We start from the raw sequence: 23,311 nt of genomic DNA on the forward strand, positions 1-23,311 counted from the left end.
AGCTCCCACCCAAGCAGTGGTACTCAGTGCCATAGTCTGGATGCTGAATCTGCTTCAAGCATATGGATTTGTGATAAACACCAAGAAGAGTTCCTTGATTCCCTCCACAAAGATAGTTCACATGGGAGTGGAAATAGAAACTTATGCTCAGAGATCTACAAATCACTGGACAAATACTATGAGATCCAGAACCTGATATCCATGTTGCTAAATTATGCAAGGCTGACCATAATGTCTGCAGCTACTGGACCTCCTGGTTTCATGTTCAGAAATCAACTCATAAACAAAGTCTCATATTATGTGCTTCAGGCCTTTTCTCCTGAAAGTATGGAACTGTTCACCTAGAAGTATGTAAGATGAGATACTGGATCCACACCAGGTGCTGAACTCTGTAATATGGTGGACAATCCCACAGAATGTCTGCAAGGGACTTCCCACATGCCTTCCAGATCCGCAGATACTCACAACTGATGCCAGTCTGCCAGGATGAGGAGTGCAAAGGTGATAATGCTAGCTCTGTACTGGCCAAGGAGGCCAAGGTTCTCCAATCTGATAGAACTGACGTTAGAACCACCATTAGCTACCAGTGAGACCAGACATCCTTTACCAAAGTTCAATCCTTCATGAAGACCCAGACCATCTACAGCTGACAGCCTGGCTTTTGAGAGGGAAGTGTTAGCAGTACTTGGAACTCTATTCTTCTCCTCCAGGCAAGCTTCAACACTAAAGGCCATCTGGACTAGGTTTAGCTTGTGGTATTGAACACAACAAAAATCCCAAGGATCCTGGTATCCCAGTTATCCTGGGCTTTGTTCAGGAAGCTGATGAAAAAGGACTTTAGCTCAACACAACAGTGCACCAGGTGTCAGTTATAAGTAACAACCTAATCTCGGGATCCTCTGATTCCTTGATAGAGAGCCCTCAATTATCTAGATTTCTCTGAGTAGTGATACTGGCTAAACTTGCAGTTAGATAATGATGCACCCCTTTGAGCCACTGAAATTAATATCTCTTCTACCTATCCATCAAAACCTGTTTTCTGGTAGCCATCATGTCTGCTGATTAGTTTTAGAACTAGCAGCTTTATCCGCACAGGGTCTCCACTGTGTGTTCCATGATGACAAGGTGGTGTTAAGAACCCCAGAATCAGGAACGTCTCCAGGCCACAGCGTGCCAACCGCGTGCTTGGGGCGGCACGCCGCAGGGGGCCCTCTGCCGGTTGCTGGGAGGGCAGCAGGTGGCTCTGATGGAGCTGCCGCAGGCGTGGCTGCGGACGGTCCGCTGATCCAGAGGCTCCGGTAGACTGTCCGCAGAAAAGCCTGTGGCAGGTCCACTGGAGCCACGGGACCGGCGAGCGGCAGAGCGCCCCCTGCAGTGTGCCGCCATGCTTGGGGCGGCAAAATTGCTAGAGCCGGCCCTGCCCAGAATAATTCTTATCCAAGGTGAATTTGTCATCCCATGCCTCAGAGGAAATCATTCTCCTTTCATTCTGTCCAAAGCCATGGCATCCAACAGAAAAGATGTGGCACTCTGGTGTTCAAAGAGCACTAAAGATCTATACTAAGCACACCAAAATCGACAAGAAGATCGGTTTTCTTGTTTGCCTCCTTTCATCCAGAGTATCAAGAACTCAAGCTATCCAAGCTGCCACTAGCTAGATGGATCAAGCTATGCTTCACAGAAGCATACAAGATGTCAGGTACTCTTGTTCCATATGGAATCAAGGTACACTTCACAAGGCCTGTGGTGATTTCTTGGGCAGAAAGAACTTGTGCTTTCCCTGCAGAGATCTGCAGGGCAACAACATGGTGATCAGTTAACACCCTTATTAGGCATTTTAAAATGGACTTTCTGTCCTCCGTAGAAGCCTTCTTTGTCAGCAAGGCGCTGCAAGCAGTGGTCCTGTAACAGCATTGCCATTTTGGGCAATTAACTCAGCGTGGGCTGGGGCCAGGCATTCTGTTTTTCTAATCCCTCCCAGTTTCTGTTCACCAATCCCCATACATATCATAATTGTGGGAGATACTGAGCTGCAGAATGGTAAATTTTTTACCTGATAATTTGCTTTCTGCAAGCAGCATCTCCCACAATTCTATCTGCCCTAGATGGATGGCTTCCTTGCCAAAGGAATTTAATTTTGATAGTTAGGCTTGTACACTACTGTACATAGTTTACTGGTTGGCACTGAAGTTATTGTTACTAATCATATTCTAAAAGCTTTTATACAGTATTGGGATGAATCATCTGGCAACAGGCCAAAGAAAGGGTTGTGACTATCCCAGGCTGTGCTGCAACTTTGAACTGCTTCCAGAAACCAGACAGGAAGGGACAGCCCATGTGTAACAGAATTGTACCATTCTGCTAGCAGTTTCTCCCACATTTCTTACCTGATAATTTCCTTTCTTGTGCCTTGCTAGAAACCTCCCTCCAATCTGATTCATTATTAGTTAACGTTACCCTTTGTTTACCTGTCAGCAAATTATGACAAATCATCATTTCCCCCCTTCTAATTAGCCAAATAATTCCTACGTCACTGGTAGGACCAACATGTTGGCCTTAAGGGTTAGCAGAGGAGTGGATTAGATATTTCATAGAGCTTTGCTAACACTAATTTTAATTACTATGAAAACAGTTTATTTTTTCCATTAAATGAAGTGTATAAATCATTATCTAATGACTTATTCCCTACCATTTGAACAGAAACCTAGTACTTTTAAGATCTAACAGTGAATTATTTGTTACCAGTACCAAAATGTTCAATCCATGAATGATGTCAAGGTGTAATGGAACTAAGACACCATTAAAGTGTAGAGCTAGTTCATCTACCTTTACTGTGGATCCAGAAAGAAATGTGATACGTTTGTGCTTTTCCAGGGCCTGGGTATTGTCAGACCTCTACATTAAACTCACTAAATCTCCATAAATCTGTGGTACACTTTCACTTGCTCTCTAGAATTTGATGTTAACTGGCTCCAGCAAATGCCTGCATTTATTGACAGTAATTGGTTCTAGCAAAACAGGACACTAATTGCCTCTGGCTAGCCAATATTTTAAAAATCCATTATTATTTTATTTTGCATTAAAGTTTTTTTTTTCTGTCTTGAAATATCTAGGTTGGATTCTGTATTAGGTTTGTTGGTCCTTGGAGAGGCTGCCAAATTAAACTTGTCCTGCTTGAAGGTTTTAATGGATCTAGTGAGAGATTTTATTTCAAGCTCTGTGTCTCTTCAGAAGCAGGTAACAGCAGTACTAATTTAGATGTAGCAAGAAAATGTGTTTGTTACAAACACTAAATTGGATAGAAGCAAAGCATTTATTTTCTTTGCTATTTAAAACTGCAAGTCATAATATTCTAAATACAGTATTTTGAGATGGGGATAGAATGAGCAGACCAGTTATTTCAATAGAACAAACATCTGGAAGCGTAACTCTCCTATTCTTTAACCACTGTGCATGTCTGGTGAATAATTATTTCTTCTACTATACTACGCACTCACTTCTGGGGCATTAATATGACAAAATATGACATTAGATTATAGTATATGACTTTGCTCCTATTGTATACTATACAGTACTTTTGTTAGAACTTGGATTTTGTCACAGCTTCTCTAGGTATTTGATGGAAGTTTTATATTTCTAACAGAAAGACAACTGCATGAAAAATTTATCATCCTGGCACTGGGAAATAGGCTACATATACACCACTGTGCTCAGAGACATTTGTTTAAGTGGTATTACCTCAGATTTACAAAAGACAGCTTTTCTTGGGTTCTGTGATTGTACAAAACCACCTAAGCATCCAGAAGAATTAAGTGGAGCAAGTTTTGTTGACCTTTTGCACTACAGTCCTTCACATGATCCATTTGACTGTAAGTACCAAATAAGAACACCCTCCCCCTCCCCGCCCCCCATATTCCTGCCAATTTTAGAAATATGGTAAGCACATGAAAAAAGTTCAGCTACAGAAAACTCAGTTTGGTGCCCAGTCTTCACTTCCCTGACTGGGGATAATTTGCTGCTCATTATTTGCCCTAGGGTGTTCTACTTAATACAGGTAATATAAGAATCCAGGTGTATTAACTATATTGTATTTACATTGTAATTATTCTGAGTCATGTATTCTTAGATGAATAAGTGGTAGTTACAGGTATCAATGAACAAAAGCAAAGCACAACTGCACTGTAACTTCAATGTAACTACATGGTAAATTACAGTATACAGTATACTATTCCCGGCTCTTCCAATAGCCTGCTGCATGACCTTAGGCAAGTCGCTTAAACTTCCTTGCCTCAGTTTCACTATCTGTAAAACAAAGGTAATAATACTGACCTCCATTTGTAAAGTGCTTTGAGATCGACTGATGCAAATTGCTCCATATAAAAGAGCTAAGTATTATTATTCTTATCTGTGACCAAGAAATTAAATGAATAATGAATAAGAAACGAGAAACAGAAGCTCCTTTCTCTTTGTGTAAACTCTCAAAATTACCCATTACCAATTCGTTAAAACCTTTATTTTATTTTACACTGAAAACATGGCACAGGGTGCAGAAAAGATTAATATATAGTAAAACCTCTCTCTTTCTACCAACATCAGTTTAATATATAATCTGGACATCTAAATATGTGGACACATGACTCATATGTGCACACAAGTGATTGCATGATTGCGTTTGCAAATATCATGATTGCATACAGTTATACCATAGTTACATACAAATTGGATAAAGATAGAAATGGCTGGTCACCTAATTATCCTTGGAATGGACAATTGCAGGATCAGTGCCTGTAACTGGAGGACTTGCACACACTGTCATGGAAGCACTGTTGCATATGCATATTATGTGCACATATCTGGGCTAAATACTTGAGTTTTTAGCCTAGTACATATGGTAGATTGGAGTGATTACATTTCAAGGAAATAAAAGACAGGTTAATAGAAAAATACAGGATAAAACTTGTTTTTATGGGACAGCACTTCACAATATTGTATTCATGGACCAAAAATCAAATATATTACTATAATATTGTGTGACCCCTTTGCATTATTATTATTACTTTAAAACATGCTTTTTTCTTATCAGATGCTTCTTAGTAGTTCTCCTGAATTTACAATAACTCAGATAGCACCTGTTGCCATTAGAAGTTTTAACTACCCAGAGAATGCTATGTCCATGACAGATGCCAATGAAATCTGAATGAGTATCAATATTTTAATTTTCAACTCTAAAAATTAAATCTCCTTCATTCTTCCTACCACCACTTTTCTGTCACTACTGTACTACTCCATTTATACCTTATGCATAGTACACAGATATGCATTTATTGCAGGTAAATGATCACCTCCCTCTTTTTAACCCCTTTCAAAGTTACATGCTCACTGCTCAGATCAATCAAAAGGCTTTGTATGGCTCTTTTTGTATGTCCTCCTAGGAAAGGTAGTAGTCCTCTGACTCCTTTTGTCATGGCTTTCAGAATCCATTCTCCTTTTCTTTTTGTCAGATATGCTCAGGGAAAAAATGCATTACACAAAAAGTCTATTATTAACCATAATATTTCTCTAATAGTCCTATGCATCCTAAATGATCTTCCCACATAGCAATGTTGGTGACATCTGTCATAAAAATAAAGCCAAATATATGTGTTTTTCATTTTGGAGACATTCTAAAAAGCCTCACCACCTTTGCTTGTCAGGCTTAAAAAAACATTATAAAAATTAACTTCTTAACAGCACATCTAACCTGGATTCGTAAAACGTCACTGTTCTTTTTCCCCCTAATTTCCCTTTGAGACTATAAGAAATGCACTGAACTCAGGGGACTGAGGAAAGAGGGATACAAGAGAGATTTGTTACAACCTCTGCCTCTCTAATGCCTTTCTGGTATGTTGGGATGTATCACAATACACCAATCACTGCTGATGCCATTAAGGAACTTCCATGTATGTTTCATTCCACTGGGAAGCCCCAGAGCTGGGTGAGATTTGGAATTAGGAACCAGCCTGAATTCAGCAAAGGCACAAGAGATCAAAAGATGGGGGGAGTCAGGGTCAAGGCTTGTACTGGAAAGGAGTGAAAAACTGGCCTGGGCTGGACATAGAAATGGTTTTGGATTCAATTTTGGGGGAAACTAGAGGTATAGATTTTTTGAAGGATATATCAGGGGAGGAGGGAAGAGGGAGGAAGGTTAAGTCAGTTGAACCAAGCAAATCATGTAAAGCACTCAGATACTACAGTGAAGGGCATGATAAGGAAGCCTAGGTAGATAGAAAAATAGATTTTAAAAGGTTCAGGAACAGTGTTGTGGTTTGAACCACTTCTTATTTGATAAGAACTAACTGACCATCTGAAGTGTTCACATCCCATGAATAATTTAGGCAAAAATGGGCATTGAAGGACAGTGAAACCTGAGGACTAGCTGACTGAACCCACTTACCTGGAAACAGGCAGATGGACTGTGGTTAAGAAAAGTGCCATGGAATTCTTAATGAACATACATTGTCAGAATATGGGCTTTACATCTCTTCCAAAAATAAATAAAATAAATAAATAGGATACTCACTATAACACCCTACCAGTAATCACACAGTGTTAGGGCATTGTTTGAGTATTCATTCAGGGCAAAGAGTGACATCTACTGAATGTCTTACAGCTTCTGGGTTTTTCCCTAGAGGTTTCTCATCTAAATAATGACCACTTCGGGCTCTGCTTAGCTAGTTAGACATGATGAGATGGTATTCCAAGGCTCTCCATATAAACACAGTATATACACACACACATCTGTAGATTTATTGCTTACCAGGGGACTGAGATACTGGGCCTGTCAGAGTTCCCACACAGGGCACAATGCCTGTTTTACCACTTTGTTGAAAAGCTGAGCCTTCAAATTTTTGCTGAGCTGCATGGAGCAACATTATCTGGATCTGAACACTCTTTCGTAGCTCACAAAATAACTGAAGATGACAGGCCTCCATCATCGCTGTCTCATCAATCATAGCAACAATTGCAGAGCTCTTGTGAAGTGGTTATTAAACTCTAGCTTTGAGAGCCTGTCCTCTGCATTTACACCAGGATTTTTACATAGAGACTCCTGAAGGCTAAAATCATGATCAAGGGAAGATATAAAAACCAGAGAAAAGTGTCACATTGATTTCTGAAAGTAAAAGAGTAGACCTTTTCGAAAGTTATACATCCTACCTCTTTTTTATCCCCAAGAGATAACTGGGGAAGGAGCATACTAAAATCAAATCACATCTTTTTCTTTTCTTTTGAACACTATTAACTCAGAACATTGTAATTGGGTTTTTTTCTTCTCTAATTATAAAATGGGTTTGCACTTTTAGGAAATTAAGGTAGAATATAAAGATTTATCTTAAGTCAGTGTAAATCTTCAAAACATACTACTATGTTCCTTCACCCCAGAAGACAGATCCTCAGGAAGAGATACAAACAACAGCAATGAGAAAAAGGCAAGCTAAAAACAGTTACCTTGTGGTAATTGACATAATATAGCCCTAGAACAGTTATGTCTCCAGGATACAGAAACCTATTACTGCATGTACAGTCTACTTGTATTTTAATATACACGTTACATATACAGGACTATTGACCCACTTGATCTCCCCCTAGTTAAAATTTTCCAACTTGATATGGCCAGCTACACATTCCAGGATCCTGCCAACAACCTCAAGCAATAAGACTATGCACCTGTTCAATCTAGCGGGAGTCATATAGGGGAGATACATATAGTAATCTCAATAGATGTAAAAATAAAACTCATGATAAATATCTATGGCAGTGATTCTCAACTTTTTTCATACTATGTTATAAACAGAAAAAAATTTCAGTAGCCCTCCTCCCATAAGTTACAGCAGCCTCTCCCATCTCAGCAGTCAGAAAGTGAGGGTGATAGCAACTCTCTGTGATTTAAGGCCAAATTCTGAAATCCTTACACAGTTTTCATTTAAGTCTTACTTGGACAAACTCCTATTCAAGTCAGTGGGAAGTCTCTTTCTGTATCCAACCCAGTATTCCTGATGCTGCTGGGAAATCACACAATTGGTTACCATCAAGAAGGCAGCTCTGTTCTAGCCTAGCCCAGTTCTCAGCTTGTGTAAGTAAAGGGATGCCTCAACACATTAGCTTCACTACAGCAGCTCTCTCTTCACCACCTCGGTTCTTCAAACCTTAGCTAGCCATTTCTCTGCTAGATTATGCTGGGACTCATTTCTTGTCTCCTCCTCTCTCCTGCACCATCCTCCAGAAGTAGCAGGACCCCTGCTAACCAACCCCTCCCTCCATCTGGGGGACTTCATTGCCACCCTGATGAAAGTAGCTTTGCCTGGTCTGCGTCCACACTATGCATGCAGTTGGCCCCTATATCTCACACTGCTCATGGCTTGGTGTTAATCCACTCTGTCCAGGAAGGACCCACTCAGCGAGACTGCCAAAATGTCCAACAAAGATGGAGTTGGGTAGGCTCTGCTCCTCCTGGTGTGTCTTTTTTCCATGTTCCCAGTGTGTTTCTTGGCCCCACTTTTGGCAGCCCCATAGACTATTTCATTGGAACAGCTTGCAATGCTTATGGCCGGAAGAGGTATTTTCCTAGTCTGTTGTTCTCAGCTCAAGTGCTGACATTCATATGGGCATCATTATCTGTTCCAGCTAAGGTTTGCAGTCAGTCCAGCTGTATGTCATTTGTTTCAGTCAGCACATGAATGTTTTATAAATATTCATAACTGCTGATTGTGTGAGGACAGGTATATGAATACTGCCACAAATCATGGACTTGAGTTTAGCTGTCCAGTTTTAAGTATTCCTCTGAGCCAACTTGTCTTCCTGGAAAATCACAGGAGTCCACAAGTGAAGAAACAGAGACCAACCAAATCAAAATATATAGGAAAAAAAAAAGTATGCCAACCCAATCACTTGTCTGCTCTTGACTGCCTGGCATGCTCCCCTCAACACAACAAGAATTTGTTTGGGGGTCAGTTGGTGAAATATTTTGTTTTGATAATGGCAATTTTGAGACAATTTTTTAGACTTAAGAAGTACGTGGTCCTGTATGAAATGCAGTTACCCTTAAAATCCCTGTGGCTGCATTTTCTTTCAGCAATGGTGTCAGAATTAAATAACAAATGTATAGGAAAATATTGATCTGAATTTTACAACACTGAGTTTCACTGCCTATACCACGACAATTTGCTATCTTTCCTGTACAGTTCAAACATTTGCTAAAACTATTAATCACTGTTGTATATAATAAGGTAGTGTCAGTACTCTCCTAGGTGCTTTACAGAAATGTGGGAAGACAAACTCCCTGCCTCAAGCATTTACATTCTGAATACACAATATATAATTGCATGAGGGATAGGATGGGATTTAACAAAAACCTGTATTTAACTAGTCAAGCACAGAACACATCAGGTTAATTCTATGATTTAAGATATACTTCTTTATCTCCGCAGGGTGGAGTGGAGATTACAGGCCTTTTGATAATTTAAAAACTTGGCAGCAGTTTACAAGTTGGGTGCCTAAAGTTAGGCTTCTAAATCCATACTTAAGTGCCTAAATAAGTGGCCTGATTTTCAGAAGTGCTATTTTGAGGGTTTAGGTGCTGTTCCTCTATATAGGAGTACATTTCATTGTAACTAACTTACCTAAGTGTTTCACACAGAGAGTAAATTCTTGCGCCAGGATAAAATCCACAGCTCCTGCTTCACTCCCTGTTGCTTTATCTCCTGGACCATTCCATTTTTTTCTAATTGCATATTAGGATTTTTTCCTATAATGTTTATCTAAAAATACCTCTAGAAAGTTTTTAAGTGACAAAGTCAACACTTGCTGAAGCTAGCACAACTGTCTTTCAGGAAGGCATAGAGAAACATCAATTGCCATTTTGCCTGTGCTCATTTTATATCAGAAGGCAGCAGAATTTATAAACACTGATTAAGACTTCAGCCTCTCTCATTTTCAGAGAGGTCAGTGTGTGGGAAAATGGGTCTCATTTAAAATTTATTTGATATAATAATTGTCTTGACTCTTGCATTAGAATTGCATTGGGGTGATACAGCTGTTGCTGAATTACCACTGACATTTTTGTTTTCAGTGCATGCTAAATTAACAGCACGCTAAAAGACCAGAAAATGGAATAACCAGAAAACTCAGAATGGTTCTTTTCAGGTCCCTTGAATGGCAAATCTTTCTTTCTCTCTTTCTTTCCGTTAGGGACTTCTGCTGCTGGGGCTTTATGCATTTTTGCCAGAGTATTCACTTGGTTAGCTGTCAGGAGCAGATTTCCTTTCAATATATTTAAAGCAACATTTTTGATAGCTGCCACTAGGTCATCCAAAGCAGAACAGAAGAGTGCCTTGTGATGCTGCAGGGGATCTGGATGAGTAGTTTTATAACAGTCAGGTTTCTCAGCAAATGTCTAGACACGATTATTAGATTGCAGTCCACTTTTTATGACAATTCTAACATACTGCCATCTGTCTTTATAAGCAGAATTTCTCTCTCTATATATATATTTTGCATTAACTGTGTGCCATTTGGGTGCAATAAGTTCTCACAAATATTCTTCTTTGAGAAGACTGTAGCAGAGTTTAAATCAACAAGTGAAGAGCCATATGGCTCACTTGTTAAATCATCAATGGCTTTTAAAAAGGAATTGTGACTTGCCGGAGTTTAGTTTGCTGGATGCTTTTATTATTTGTAATTTATCTTGTGACTTTTAGAGCAAACCATATTCAGACTGATGATTCTTCCGTTGTGCTGGTAATATATTGTTCTGCATTGAACAAAGATTTAGAGCTTGAAAAGAGAGACGGTTTGTGCAAAACACTTTAACTTTTATGAAAGTGAGATATATTGATAGTGAATGCTACATAATGGCTATATTTTCATCATTGTATTTTGCTATTAATTATCATCTTTATGGTAGCACCTACAGTCTGCACACACTCAGGAAGTCACAGCCTCTTATCCTGCAAATTGATCTGACCAGGGGACGGGGAGGGGGGAGAAGACTTCTGTTCCCTGAATCCCCATTGACTTCAAGGTACACATTATATACTTTGACAAAAAATGGTTAAATACACATCAGCTATACTCGGCAGCCTCAAGCTATCCATTATTAGTTGGTCGAAGCTCTATTTCTGATTGAATACTCTTTGGCTTTTGTATTATTCAACAGATATTGGTGAAATTAGACTAATATAATTACAAATATGTTTTCTGTGATTTTCTCCACCTCTGATGCTTGTAGCTAAATATATTTATTTATACAGCATTTCTTCCACTCTCAGGGATATTTCTGCTTTCAGTTGATTTCCCAGCTAAGAACTGGAATGTCTTCGAAAGCAGCAGAATCTTTCCAAATGGAGGAAACTTAAGTGCCACTGCTGTAATTGTGTGTGTGCATACCATTTATATGTGTGCAGTATATATGTGCAATTTGAATTCCCAGAGAAAACTCACTTGTAGTTAGCAAATTAATAATTGAAATGTCTGGACACTCAGAGTTAAGGTTAAACTTACCATAAAGTATATAAATCCATAGCTAATGTACCCAAACTACTAAACTTTGTCTCTTTGACAATCCCAGCCTCTCATCTATCCTTCTTTTTAACTTTTATAGCTGCTGTGTAAGATGTGATGTTGGATCACATCCAAAAACTACAGTTTATATTCTCATGGAGTACCCTTCACCAATTTGGAGAGAACTGCCAAAAATAGTCCTCTGGCTCCCATTCATTTCAGGATTCCATTTACAAATTTACTTCCTTAATTTTAAAACCTTCTATGGAGTTGATCCAGCCTCTTCATGGACCTTTTTGTTCTCAAGTCCCTGCTCCACACCCTCTTTAAATCTTGTACTTGACCAGTTTGTTCCTTCATGCAATCTGCCCACCTTGGGCAGGGGAGCCTTTGCTGCAATTTCTGCCATCTGGAACAACCTTCCTGTAGCTCTCTGATCATACTAGTATTCTTTCTGGTTGAAAATCTTTTGCAAACACACATACTGCCTCTTCCTTTGCCTAAATTTCTTAATTTCTCTCATGCCTCGTGTTCATTTATTAATTTTAACATGGTTACAATGTGTAAAGCCTTTTGGGATAGTCTGTATGAAAGACTCTCTACAAAACAAAATTGGATTGTATATAGGTCCTGCATGGTGTCATTTATTTATTCTTATGGTTTGCATGATCTCTTTTTCATCTAATTAATTTTCCAGTGTTTGTTTTGTGCTCTCTCCCTACAATTATAAGTCACACCATGATTTTTGGTTCTCTGTATATCTTGTATTTGCTTTAGTGCAATATTATTTACACATTCACCTTATAATTCATGGCTGAAAGCACAGATTCAGTGAATACTTTCTTTACAAGGCACTGGCTTCTAAATGTCCTCTGTAGCTTTGATTTCAGATCCACTTTTGAAGGTCTCCAGTGCAACTACTTAAGGTCTTACTGGACTGAAGTAATTCAGACAATATGGATTTGTGTCTCCTCACTGTTTTTGAAGTGCATTAGTTGTACCTCAGCCCCTAACACTTTCTGCTTGAGGCCTCTGGGACAAGTTCTGCTCGAGGCCTCTGGGACAAGTTCTGCTCTTAGTTACACTGACTCACTGTTTTGTGCCTGTTGTTATCCATGCTGACTTATCAGTTATAAACCTGATTTACAAGATTCTGGATATCATTTGTGCTAGTTTTAAATTCTCTGAGGCTAACCTTGAAGTTGCAGATCTCCATGATGGTAACAAATTGAGTAACAGAGCTGTCCCCTAGCAATTAATAATTCTCAAACTGCAAACAACTCATGACTTGGTTTTGGGAACTCTGTTTGACAACAAGTACATGTGAAGGGATATAGTGCCCAAAACAAATGATTACCTTCAAAAATAGGAAATACAGTAGTGTTTGCTGGAACTGATCAATGATTTAATAATACTATTTGCATATACATTCATTCATTCTTATAATTTTATGTTTTTTTGTGTTGGTAGACCTGAATGTTTTGTGGTCTAGTGTCCAAAAGATTCAGAATAATACTTTTATTTCCAATAGCTTCAAGCTATGCATATTTCATGTTTGTAAGACACAGCCTACAATAGTGTGGGTTTGTTCCAGAGTTCATGCTACATTAATCTCAGTTCTAACAAGGGCATCTCTTATTTAACATTTACAAATCTGAATATTTTGTGCACAGTTCCCCTAAAAATATTCCAGTCATCTTCCTTAAGTTCACTAGGAATACACAGTGGCACTGACTTCTATAAAAAACTGTCTCAGCTTTTGATATGGCAAGGTGCTCAGCACCATCTGCCAGTTGCTAAGCCTTCTGAGCTCTTGTTGACTTCAAAGGGAATTAAACATGCTACTGAGTACCTTTCAGGAGGTACTCAGCATACTGCAGGACCAGGCTGCTAGATAGCAAGTGAGCATTACCTCATTATTTGAAATGTCCCTTAGACTACTTATAAGGGAGTGTAGGAGACATTATTATTAATGTGGAGGTAGTGTTATTTAAGACAACATGGGAAAGGTTTTTAGGGCAACCACTCTAATTTAACTTGTTTGGTTCCTTTGAAACTTTAAATGCTTTTATGCTTATCTGAAGTCTCCCACCTTCTGTTCCAAACAGAAAAGGGAACGGCAGTATTTTTTCATAAGAGCTGAACAATAGTGCACTGAGATCAAATCATTTTGCAAGTCTGGAATACTGTAATGGAGACTTATTTCCATTAACAGGCTTAGGCATCTTAACTTGACGCTTAATACCTCCCACTCCATTTTCCCCTCCTTTCCCAGACCCCCACTCCCGTCCCCCCCCACAGAGTCTTCTTAGTCAGACTCACATATGCCAAAAAAATCCATGAACTAAGAGATTTGATTATTCTGTTCCAAAATCAAGTATCCCCTGTAGGATGGCTGAATTCACTAAGCCAAGCTCTCTGCAACACTTCCCACAAAAACCTAAAGCATGCTTTTCTGTAGTATATTAACTCTGCATTTAATAAAGCATTTCTGTTTCTTTTTCTCTTCCTAAAATAGATTCATCTGATATCAAAATTGTTACATGTACCACATGCTAAAATATAATTATTTGCAGGTGAAGAACTATTCTGGGTTATTCACTATGGTGTTGTTTACAATCTGGTTGTGATGTGCAATGAACTCTGTGGGGATGTGAGTCGAGAAGGCTTAAGGAATGCAGTATGGAAAGCTTTACAGAAACAAAAGAACAATGAAAAGGATAGCCGAGTCCTGGAAGCCATAAGAGTAGCTGAGGTATGTATAAAATCTAAGTAACTGGAACAGACCATCACTCCAGCCGGTCACCAGTGTAACATAATCTAAATGTTTATTTTTAGAGTGAAAAAAAAATGAGGATGCCTTTAATTAAAGGAACAATCTCTGAGCCATGACTAGTAGCAAGCACATTGGTTAGTGGTATTGGTCTCCGGAGCCTACTTTGATATTTGTCAGAATGTGGAGATACTTTAATTTAAAATCGATTTTAAAGGTTACTGTTTAGGTAAAACTTGACTTATTTTAAGTTTGACATAGCAAAGAATATACTTTGGCTTCTAAATCCCTTAATATTTCGATTGGGTTTTTTATATAGACTCCACGTTATTCAAACAAACCAAAAATAGTGAATGAGTTTCTCTCTTTGGTTTACTGGTCTGCAGTTAACTATTATCAGTGATCTTTACAGTCCTGCCCATGTTGCTGGTGGCTGATGCCTAGGCAGGAATAAGAGACTGCTATACAACCTTTTGCTCAGATGGAAACAAAAAAATAAAAAGAATCATTGTGTTTTCTAAGGTCCAATCGAGCTCCCATGGCTATCAGTGTTAAAACTGCTATTGATCTCAACAGTTTGGGATTATTTATTATGTGAACTACATTATTGCCTAGAGTCCCCAGCTGAGATCAGGTCCCCATTGTTCTAGGTACTGTACAAACACATAGTAAGAGGCAGTCCCTGCCTCAAAGAGTCTACATTTCAAGTAGACAAGAGAAACAAAGGGTGGGAGAAAGGGCATATTATCCCCATTTTACAGATGTGGAACATAGACACCAAGATAAAATGACTTGTCCAAGATCACACAGGAGGGTCTGTGGGAGGGTCAGAAATGGCACCCAGGACCCTGAATCCCAATCAAATGCTTTTATCACAAGACTGTACCTTTTGAAAAATAATCCCAGACATCAGTGCTCACTAGACAATATCTCGGAGTTGTGTAACATTTCAAGAGGTACCAGGTAGGGTCATCTCCTATAGACATCATTGTTAACTCTATCCACTGAGCCTTTGAAAGTAGCTCTTCAGAGTTAATGAAGGAAGGAAATCAGGGGACTTAACAGGGAGCACAAGGAGAAAAAACTCTTCTAAATGCTGATGTTGATATTTTATTTAACTTAATGAAAACAGATGCTTTCATTCTGTAACTTCTTAAACTGTCAGCTATATTTGGCTATATCTCAGAGCAGAACATTAAACTGGAAACAGTGTCTGTCAATACCTACAGGATATAGCCTGCCACATTTTCTCCACAGAACAGAAGTAGGTAAAAGGGCAACATCACTGGAACTTAAGAATTTGGCAATTATTGTTTAGTGTGCTTCAGAGGATGAGTTCTTTGAATGTAGACTCCATTCTTCAAAAATAGAAACAGAATTACAGAAGCGGGACAAGTTACAGTTAAGACATGTAAGGAAGATAAATGTGCTGAAAATGATGCCTGCAGAAAAGTTAAATTATATATTAAATTCTCTGCCCAGTCCTATTATCTTAGGAAATTAGATAAGAATGTCTGATTTATTTAACTGGGATTAAAATAGGCCTAGGAGATTAAATATTGAAATCTTTGATAGCCTAGAGAACACAAGGGGATTTGTCAGCTATTCACTAGATATTCTTGGACATTTGCCTTTGCCCAACAGAATTAAGGCATGTCGTTTACCTTTTCCTGCACAAGTGCATGTGGAGTGAGGGGATGGAGGTGAGGGGTAGGGGGAGAAGGAATGCTCAGACTAGCACTTCTTGAATGCTGGTGGCAGGTAGTTTCACACCCAGCAGCAACCCACAATGATAAGGAGCATAATGAACTGAGCTTGAGGCACGGCTATGGCCCCTCCCATTTCTAGCATCAAGCATCTAGACTAGCATCTGGAAGCAGGTGCAAGGAGAGAATAGTGGTGTATGAGAGGGAATATATAACGTGCCTTTTACCAGCAGGAATAAGGATCATTATCCCACATGCTTCCCCCAGTGTTCTGAGATCATCTCAGCAAAAACTACAGAGCACTTCCATTCAGCTCCTACAAGTATATCTACACACACAGCACTCACCCTGGGATCAAGTCTATAGTATGTTAACTAGCACCTCAGCACAAAAAGAGATAAAAAAGGTACATTTTGCCTCCTTCTCTACTTCAGTTCCAGTGAATCACATTACATGATAATTGATAATCTAGTTTGCTTGAATGGCCTACCTGTATGTGTACAGAAGATCTCCTGGGGACCATGCTTAGAGGTGTGGCACATGACAGCCTTTGCCTAAAGAGGAATAATGCAATCTTTATTAATTAAATTCATATATGGTGTGAACAGGTGCGACTTCTTTTGAAGTCAATGGGCAATGTTCATGCCTACACTAAATTTTTGTCCTTATAGGAAGAAAATAGTTTCTCTAGGAATAATATTTTCCAGCCTTGCCAGGAATCACAATAGGATTTCAGTTAGAAACTTTGAAAATGGAAATAATTTCCCCACGTAATACATATACAGGTAAAAATAGATACAGATTGTACTGTTGCAGTGAAATGAATTTACATGTGTGCCTTAAGGTTATTGCAAAATAATGAAAAATTTAACTTGCTAAAACAAAGTATCTGTTTGTAGCCCATTAAGAGTGTGTTTTCCTAGATTTATGACCTTTTTGTGGATGGCCCTGATCATCTGAATATACCCAGGTGTGGGAGTGGGGTCCACAGCCTTTTCCACGAAGGATCAAATGCTGCAACCTCACCTCCCTCAACCATAGGATACTTTGTTACAGTGGGAGGATCTTTGTGGAGGGATGCTCATAGAATTCAGGAGGGGTGATCTGGGCCCAAATGCCTAGATACACAGTAGCTGCCTTTAGGTGCAATGGTGAGAGTGTTTTCTTTGCTTGAAACAGTACCTTGTTCAAGCTGGCAAAGTAATGAAGTTAGTTGCAGAGACAAAAGCAAGTTCATGGAAGGTGAAAGAACTGAACACACAACTGCTTAACTTAGTGCACTGAATGCACTTCCTGAGCGGTCCTGAACTTTCACTCAGCATGGGTGTGCTCAATAGCTAAATGGATTCTTGCCTCTCAGCATGCTGAAGTATACATCTTTACCAGACATCTCAGCATAAAACAGCTTTTCAATGGTCTCTCCACCACAACTATGTTCAAAAGGCAGAAACCTGCTCTGTATAATTTTAAGAGCTAGGAGAGACAGGCACTGAAATTATGTTACCCCAAGTAATTAGATTTTGCAGATATTAAGCTATGATAATGTAATGTTTCAGTGTTACTTTGATTAATGTGGCAGAAGACTTTTTTCAGATAACTCTGGTATTCCATTTTATGCCATTTCCCCTCTTTGTAGCTGATATTTCTGATTTCTTCTACCAGAAACAGCAGCCTAAAGAGTTTACTGAGTAGTACTATAGTGCTTTAGGCTGCTGGAGAACTGTGGGAGGAAAAAACCTCTCTCTGATAGTTTATTCCTGTCAGTTCTTAAGAGAACAACAGTGGTGCTCTTTTCTTGGGGCTAGGTTTGTGCAACACTTACACTGGTGAGTACTTATTCACATGAGTAGTCTCTCAAAATAGTGGCATAGGGAACAGTGACCCGGGGATGCTATCCAAACTCCCAAAATAATTAGATGCACACAGCATCTTCTACACAGATGGTCTGGAGTGCAGAGAGAGTGTAGTTATGCCAGGCAGAGCTCACTCACATTATTTAGTGCAGGGACTGTGATATAGTGGATGCAAAAGGTAGCAATGCCTGGGGAGAGCTTTGCATGACAGCAGCATAATCACGCACCCTGGGCAGTAGTCCTCAACTCCAGTTGAGGGACTCACCATAGAAAGTATACCCAGAACGGTTAAGGATAAAGGAAGAATACAAAGGCAAGTGTCTCAGAGGGATGGTACAAGGAACTCCATGGCAGCTAGAAAATCATTCTGTCCATTGCAGTGAGGCAAATCCACTCCCTCGAGCATCTCACTTCTCAAAGTATAGCTTACCCTGACTTGTCATATCAGACATGGACAGTGTCCTCAATATGACAAATGCCATGGTTCATACTCCAGCTGTAGATTTTACCATTCCTTCTGTAAGTATTAACAACAATGGATGGAAGTACTCCAGCATGTACAGACAAGGTGTTGTGCTTGATGCAGTTTTTGGTCAATGTGATGTGATTCCCTTTGTGCCTTTGTTTTCACCAACAATTCCATGCAAGACAGACTGAGGGATGGCAGTGCAGAAGGAATCCTGCTTTCTCACAAGAGGAAGTGTATGCCATGCTATGCAGATGTAGGGGAGTATGGTGGGGATTTGTATAGTCATTCTTATTTCTTGCTGAGATGATCTGTCACCATTTAACTATCCTTGTGACTGTACCATAACTGATCCCAGTGGTGTTCCTCCAACAGTGATGGCCCTGACTCTCACAAGTAGGCACAGTACCAGGCTGTGGCCAGTAAAATGCTTAAATAGTTCAATAAGCAGCTCCTGCAATTTCCCCCGTCTTTGCCTGTAGCATTGCTAATGCTAATACCAAACAAATAAACTGCCACCCACTGGCTTGCAGTGGGTGCACACACACACTGTGACTAACATGGCTGATCACAGTAAGGCAGCTGGTGTGAAGCAGTCACCTGCTGTAGTCACTCTGAGGTGCAGTTTCGGGTGCACACTGCTGGGGCTGCACTAGCCCTTTAGGATACAGAGACCTCCTTTGAAAATTATCTGGTGGATAAGTTTCCACAGGCACACTCCTATTATCCCCTTCTGGCAGGTGCAACTCACCAGTGTCTAAGTTGCCTGTTAATACTAGTGGAAGTGGCTGATTTAGCAGTTTTTGCAAACATTTTGAAAATTCACATCCTTATAGGGTGCATGCGTGGTTACAGAGCTGGGCACACCAGTGTGACACTTTAAATCTTGGGAGGAGTGCCCTGTAACCCCCATATTCCTCATTTATATATAATTGTGACCTCGCATATAAAGCATGCCATGTAAGGTATCAGGGGGAAGTTTATGATCTGCTGGAAGTCACTGTTTTATCTAAATACGTATATAATTAGTACATGGGAAGTTATGAGATTGTATTGTATGGTTGTCAGTAAAACATGCTGTAAGTTGGGGAATCAACCAGATAATAGCTCCACAAAGACGAGAGCAAGGAAAGTAACCAATGCCTGGGCAGGTATCAAACAACCATCAACAGCCACTGTCCAGCACGGGAGCTCCAATTCAATGACTCAGCTGCATAAGAGCACACCAGGGGCATTGCTCAACCTTGCCTGGGGACTCAGCAATGCCCACCAGACATGCCTGGACTTGGTTTCTCCAAGCACATGGACTAAGGGTATAAAACATAACACCATGGCCCCATGCTTTGCCTTTCTCCTACCTCACTCCTTTGCTACAAGTAACAAGGACACTCAGAAGACTGAAGATTCCAACAGAGGAGACTGGCCCAGGTTTCAATGGTGAAACCTGTTGTGACAGGTTCTTCCCCCCTTTGGGGTGCCACCTGAAACTGGGGTACCACTGAGCCCACCTAACACATCAGCCTGGGTTCCCTTAACACTGTACTGTTTTGCAACCAGTCAAGCCCTTCCCCAGGCTTCAGACTGCACTTTACCAGTACACATACAGGTAGAGACACACCCAGCTGCAACTGTACACACAGATGCTGAGAACAGCTCTTCATGAGAAGGCTCAGCTAAGGAACAACCCAATTACTCAAGTGCACCCCCACTCCCAAAATTATACCATCTTGCACTGCACAGAGAACTATACAGCATAAGCTCAGGAAATTCGCCCTCTCTCTCAATGTGGAGAGGAATATACACAGCTTTTTGCCCCTAGTTATGATTTCCAGACACACTGGTTTTAGATAAAACAAATGCAAGTTTATTAACTACAAAGATTTTAAGTGATTATAAGGGATAGCAAACAGATCAAAGCAGATTAACTAGCAAATAAAACAAATATGCAATCTAAGATTAATATACTAAAGAAATTGGTTATAAGTAGCACATTCTCACCCTAAATGTTGTTTTAGGCAGACTGCAGAGAGTCTTGAAGGCAAGCTACATTTGCTTTCAGCTTAAAATTCCAGATATATCTTTCACAGACAACCCAGACAACCCTTTAGCCTGGGCTCAGCCCTTCTCCCCAGTCCAGTCTTTTTGTTCTCAGGTGTTTCCAGCAGTCCTCTTTCTTGGGTGGAAAGTCAATGAAGAACAAAACATGATGATGTCACTCCTCTGCTTTAAATAGTTTTTGCATATGGTGGGAATCCTGTGTCTCCTAGTTTGATCCCCACCCCCCAGTCAGTGGAAAAAACATCAGTATTATCATAGAGTTCAGTACTAGGTGACTTGGTCACATATCCCTGGCTCAGAGGCTGTTTGCACAATCCCCAGGAAGGCTTCAAGTGGGTGATTAGCATCTTCTAAGACCTATTGTTCTCTCCAATGGCCCTTCCCAGCGAGACATCTAGACTGATTGCATTCGGTCTAGTGGGCATTCCCCAGGTGTAAACACATTTGTAATAGATGCATAGACAATATTCCTAACTTCAGATACAAAAACGATACATGCATACAAATAGGATAATCATATTCAGTAAATCATAAGCTTTTCAATGATACCTCACATGACCTATCTTGTATAAAATACATCATAGATAGGCCATAATCATAATATCTCTATGAAGAATATTGGGGCTGTGGTCAGATGTTGGCTGTGTCTGTGTTCATTCAGTGTGCTGTCCCAGCTCTGCACAGATAGCGGAGATATCAGACCTCAGTTAAACTGCCCAATAAATCCAGAGACTGGATTTTCAATGAAGACACGTGGCCTGGTTTATTGTTGATGAAGCACGGTAATAGCACCTGGCAGATTCTACAAGGATACTAAGACATATATGCTCCTGACTGACAATGGACGCAGCTCAGTCAGCTGTGGGACTTTCCACTGCTCCCTAGGCTGGCCAAAGATACTCCCTCTGAGATTCATCTTTATACCCTGATACAAACATATTAGTGCTGCCCCTGACATCGCTAGTTATCACCCATCATCTTGTATATGTTGGTTCAATCAAAACATCTCTGTTACGTACTGTCATCCTGACCGTATCTTTTAGAAGAGGTCTGTGTGTTCCTGTTATCCTTGGGAAATGTTTTTGTACCATTCTTGATACTGGGATATTCTAGTAACACTTGATATCAGGGTGTGTTTGCATGAGCACTCTGACTAGCACGTCTTAGGAATGTGTATTTCTGAAATATCAGTCCTGTTCTTCCTAAATTCTGTGAGCAGGTCCTGCCTCATACCAGGCCTCTTATACAAGGGCTTATGTCTTAGGCTCACTTCCTACTATGGGGTGTAGTCTCACACCTGCGTACTATGAGCTTCAGTATCCAGTGGGGTGAGAGAACTGCTTAATCTAGAACAAGGGCGGGAAAACTTTTTGGCCTGAGGGCTGCATTGGGTTTCCAAAATTGTATGGAGGGCTGGTTAGCGAGGGCTACGCCCCCCAAACAGCCAGGCATGGCCCTGCCCCCTATCTGACCCTTCCTGCTTCTCCCCCGCATGACCGTGCCCCTGGGACTCCTGCCCCATCCAACCCCTCCATTCTCTGTCCCCTGACTGCCCCCCGCCGCCCCATCCAACTCCCCTCATCTTCCTGACTGCCCCCAGGGACCCCTGCCCCCATTCAACCCCCCTGTTCCCTGCTCTCTGACCGCCCTGACACTTATCCACATCTCCACCCCCGATCACCACCCCAAACTCCTCTGAACTCTATTCAACCCCCTCGTTCCCCGCCCTGCCACTGCACTGCCTGGAGCACCAGTGGCTGGCGGTGCTATAGCCGCGCTGCCTGGCTGGAGCCAGCCACGCCACCGTGCAGCACAGAGCACCGTGTCAGGCCCCAGCTCTGCAGCTGCACTGCCCCAGGAGCTCGCAGCCCCACTGCCCAGAGCATTGCGCTGGCAGTGGAGCAAGCTGAGGCTTCATGAGAGGGGGAACAGCAGGGGAGGAGCTTGGTGCTAGCCTCCCAGTGCAGGAGCTCGGGGGCTGGGCAGGAGGTTCCCGCAGGCTGGAGGTGGCCCAGGGGCCATATTTTGCCCACCTCTGATCTAGAAGTTGCCCAGTCTAATAGGGTTGAGAATTTAGATTGTGTCCTTATATTTTCTTTTGGTAACCACATTGACTTTTTGCCTATCACTTATAATCTATCTTTTGTAATCAATAAACTTATTTTACTGTTTATCGTTACCCGTGAATTTGCCTGAAGTGCCTGGTAAATCTGCTCTGGTTTACAAAGGCTAGTCCTATGTCCACTTTCCATTGATGAAGTGGCAAACCAATTGAATTAGTCTTGGGCAGTGCAAGACAATATATTCCTGAGGTACATTGCTGGGAGATGGGGGGATTTGGCTGGTGCCTTTCTCTGTGTGATTCATGAGTGGCTCTGGGAGCATTCATGCAATCTAGCTGGGTGTGGGGCTCCACATGCAGTTGTGCTGAGTGATAATAGCACCTGGAGGCTTTGTGAGAGATAAGCCCAGGCTGGAGAGTTAAGGGCACAGCTGTGCCACAGTTCCAGGCTGCACCCCAGGGATCCAGTCACACCAGATGTCTCCAACCTTTCATAAGATCCCAGTTTCATGCCAGTGAAATTGGTATCATGCTATGGACATGCGTTTGCTAACAAGACTCAAACATGCATTGTTACTCACAGTCCAAAAATAATAAATGCAGATATTTACAGAGAAGCAGAAACAGAGCCCTAAACTCTGAGACCTTCATTTGGCAAATCAATAATCCAGACTAAATTGTGACTCTAATGTATGAGAGGAAAATAGAAAATTGCCACATACACACACTAGCATAATAAGCAAATGTTAATTGATGTACTTTGATTGTAATAGTTCCTGGGAGATTTGCAATGAGCAAGGCTTTACTGTATGGGCAATTCTACAGCATATGCTGGAACATCTAGGAAGAGTCATCATT

At 40.8% G+C, this 23,311-nt stretch overlaps 1 protein-coding gene across 2 annotated transcripts in view; it reads left to right on the plus strand.

Moving 5' to 3' along the window:
• TMEM232 (transmembrane protein 232) overlaps positions 1 to 23,311 on the plus strand; it is a 128,269-nt gene that overhangs the window by 62,211 nt on the left and 42,747 nt on the right. For both annotated transcript variants that reach the window (XM_030567470.1, XM_030567471.1), the window contains 3 exons: positions 3,114 to 3,237; positions 3,644 to 3,869; positions 14,112 to 14,290. In XM_030567470.1, the coding sequence (XP_030423330.1) occupies positions 3,114 to 3,237; positions 3,644 to 3,869; positions 14,112 to 14,290 (529 nt within the window). The remainder of the gene's footprint in view (positions 1 to 3,113; positions 3,238 to 3,643; positions 3,870 to 14,111; positions 14,291 to 23,311) is intronic.

This window comes from Gopherus evgoodei, chromosome 6, assembly GCF_007399415.2.
Source record: "Gopherus evgoodei ecotype Sinaloan lineage chromosome 6, rGopEvg1_v1.p, whole genome shotgun sequence".
NCBI classification, from domain to species: Eukaryota; Metazoa; Chordata; order Testudines; family Testudinidae; genus Gopherus; species Gopherus evgoodei.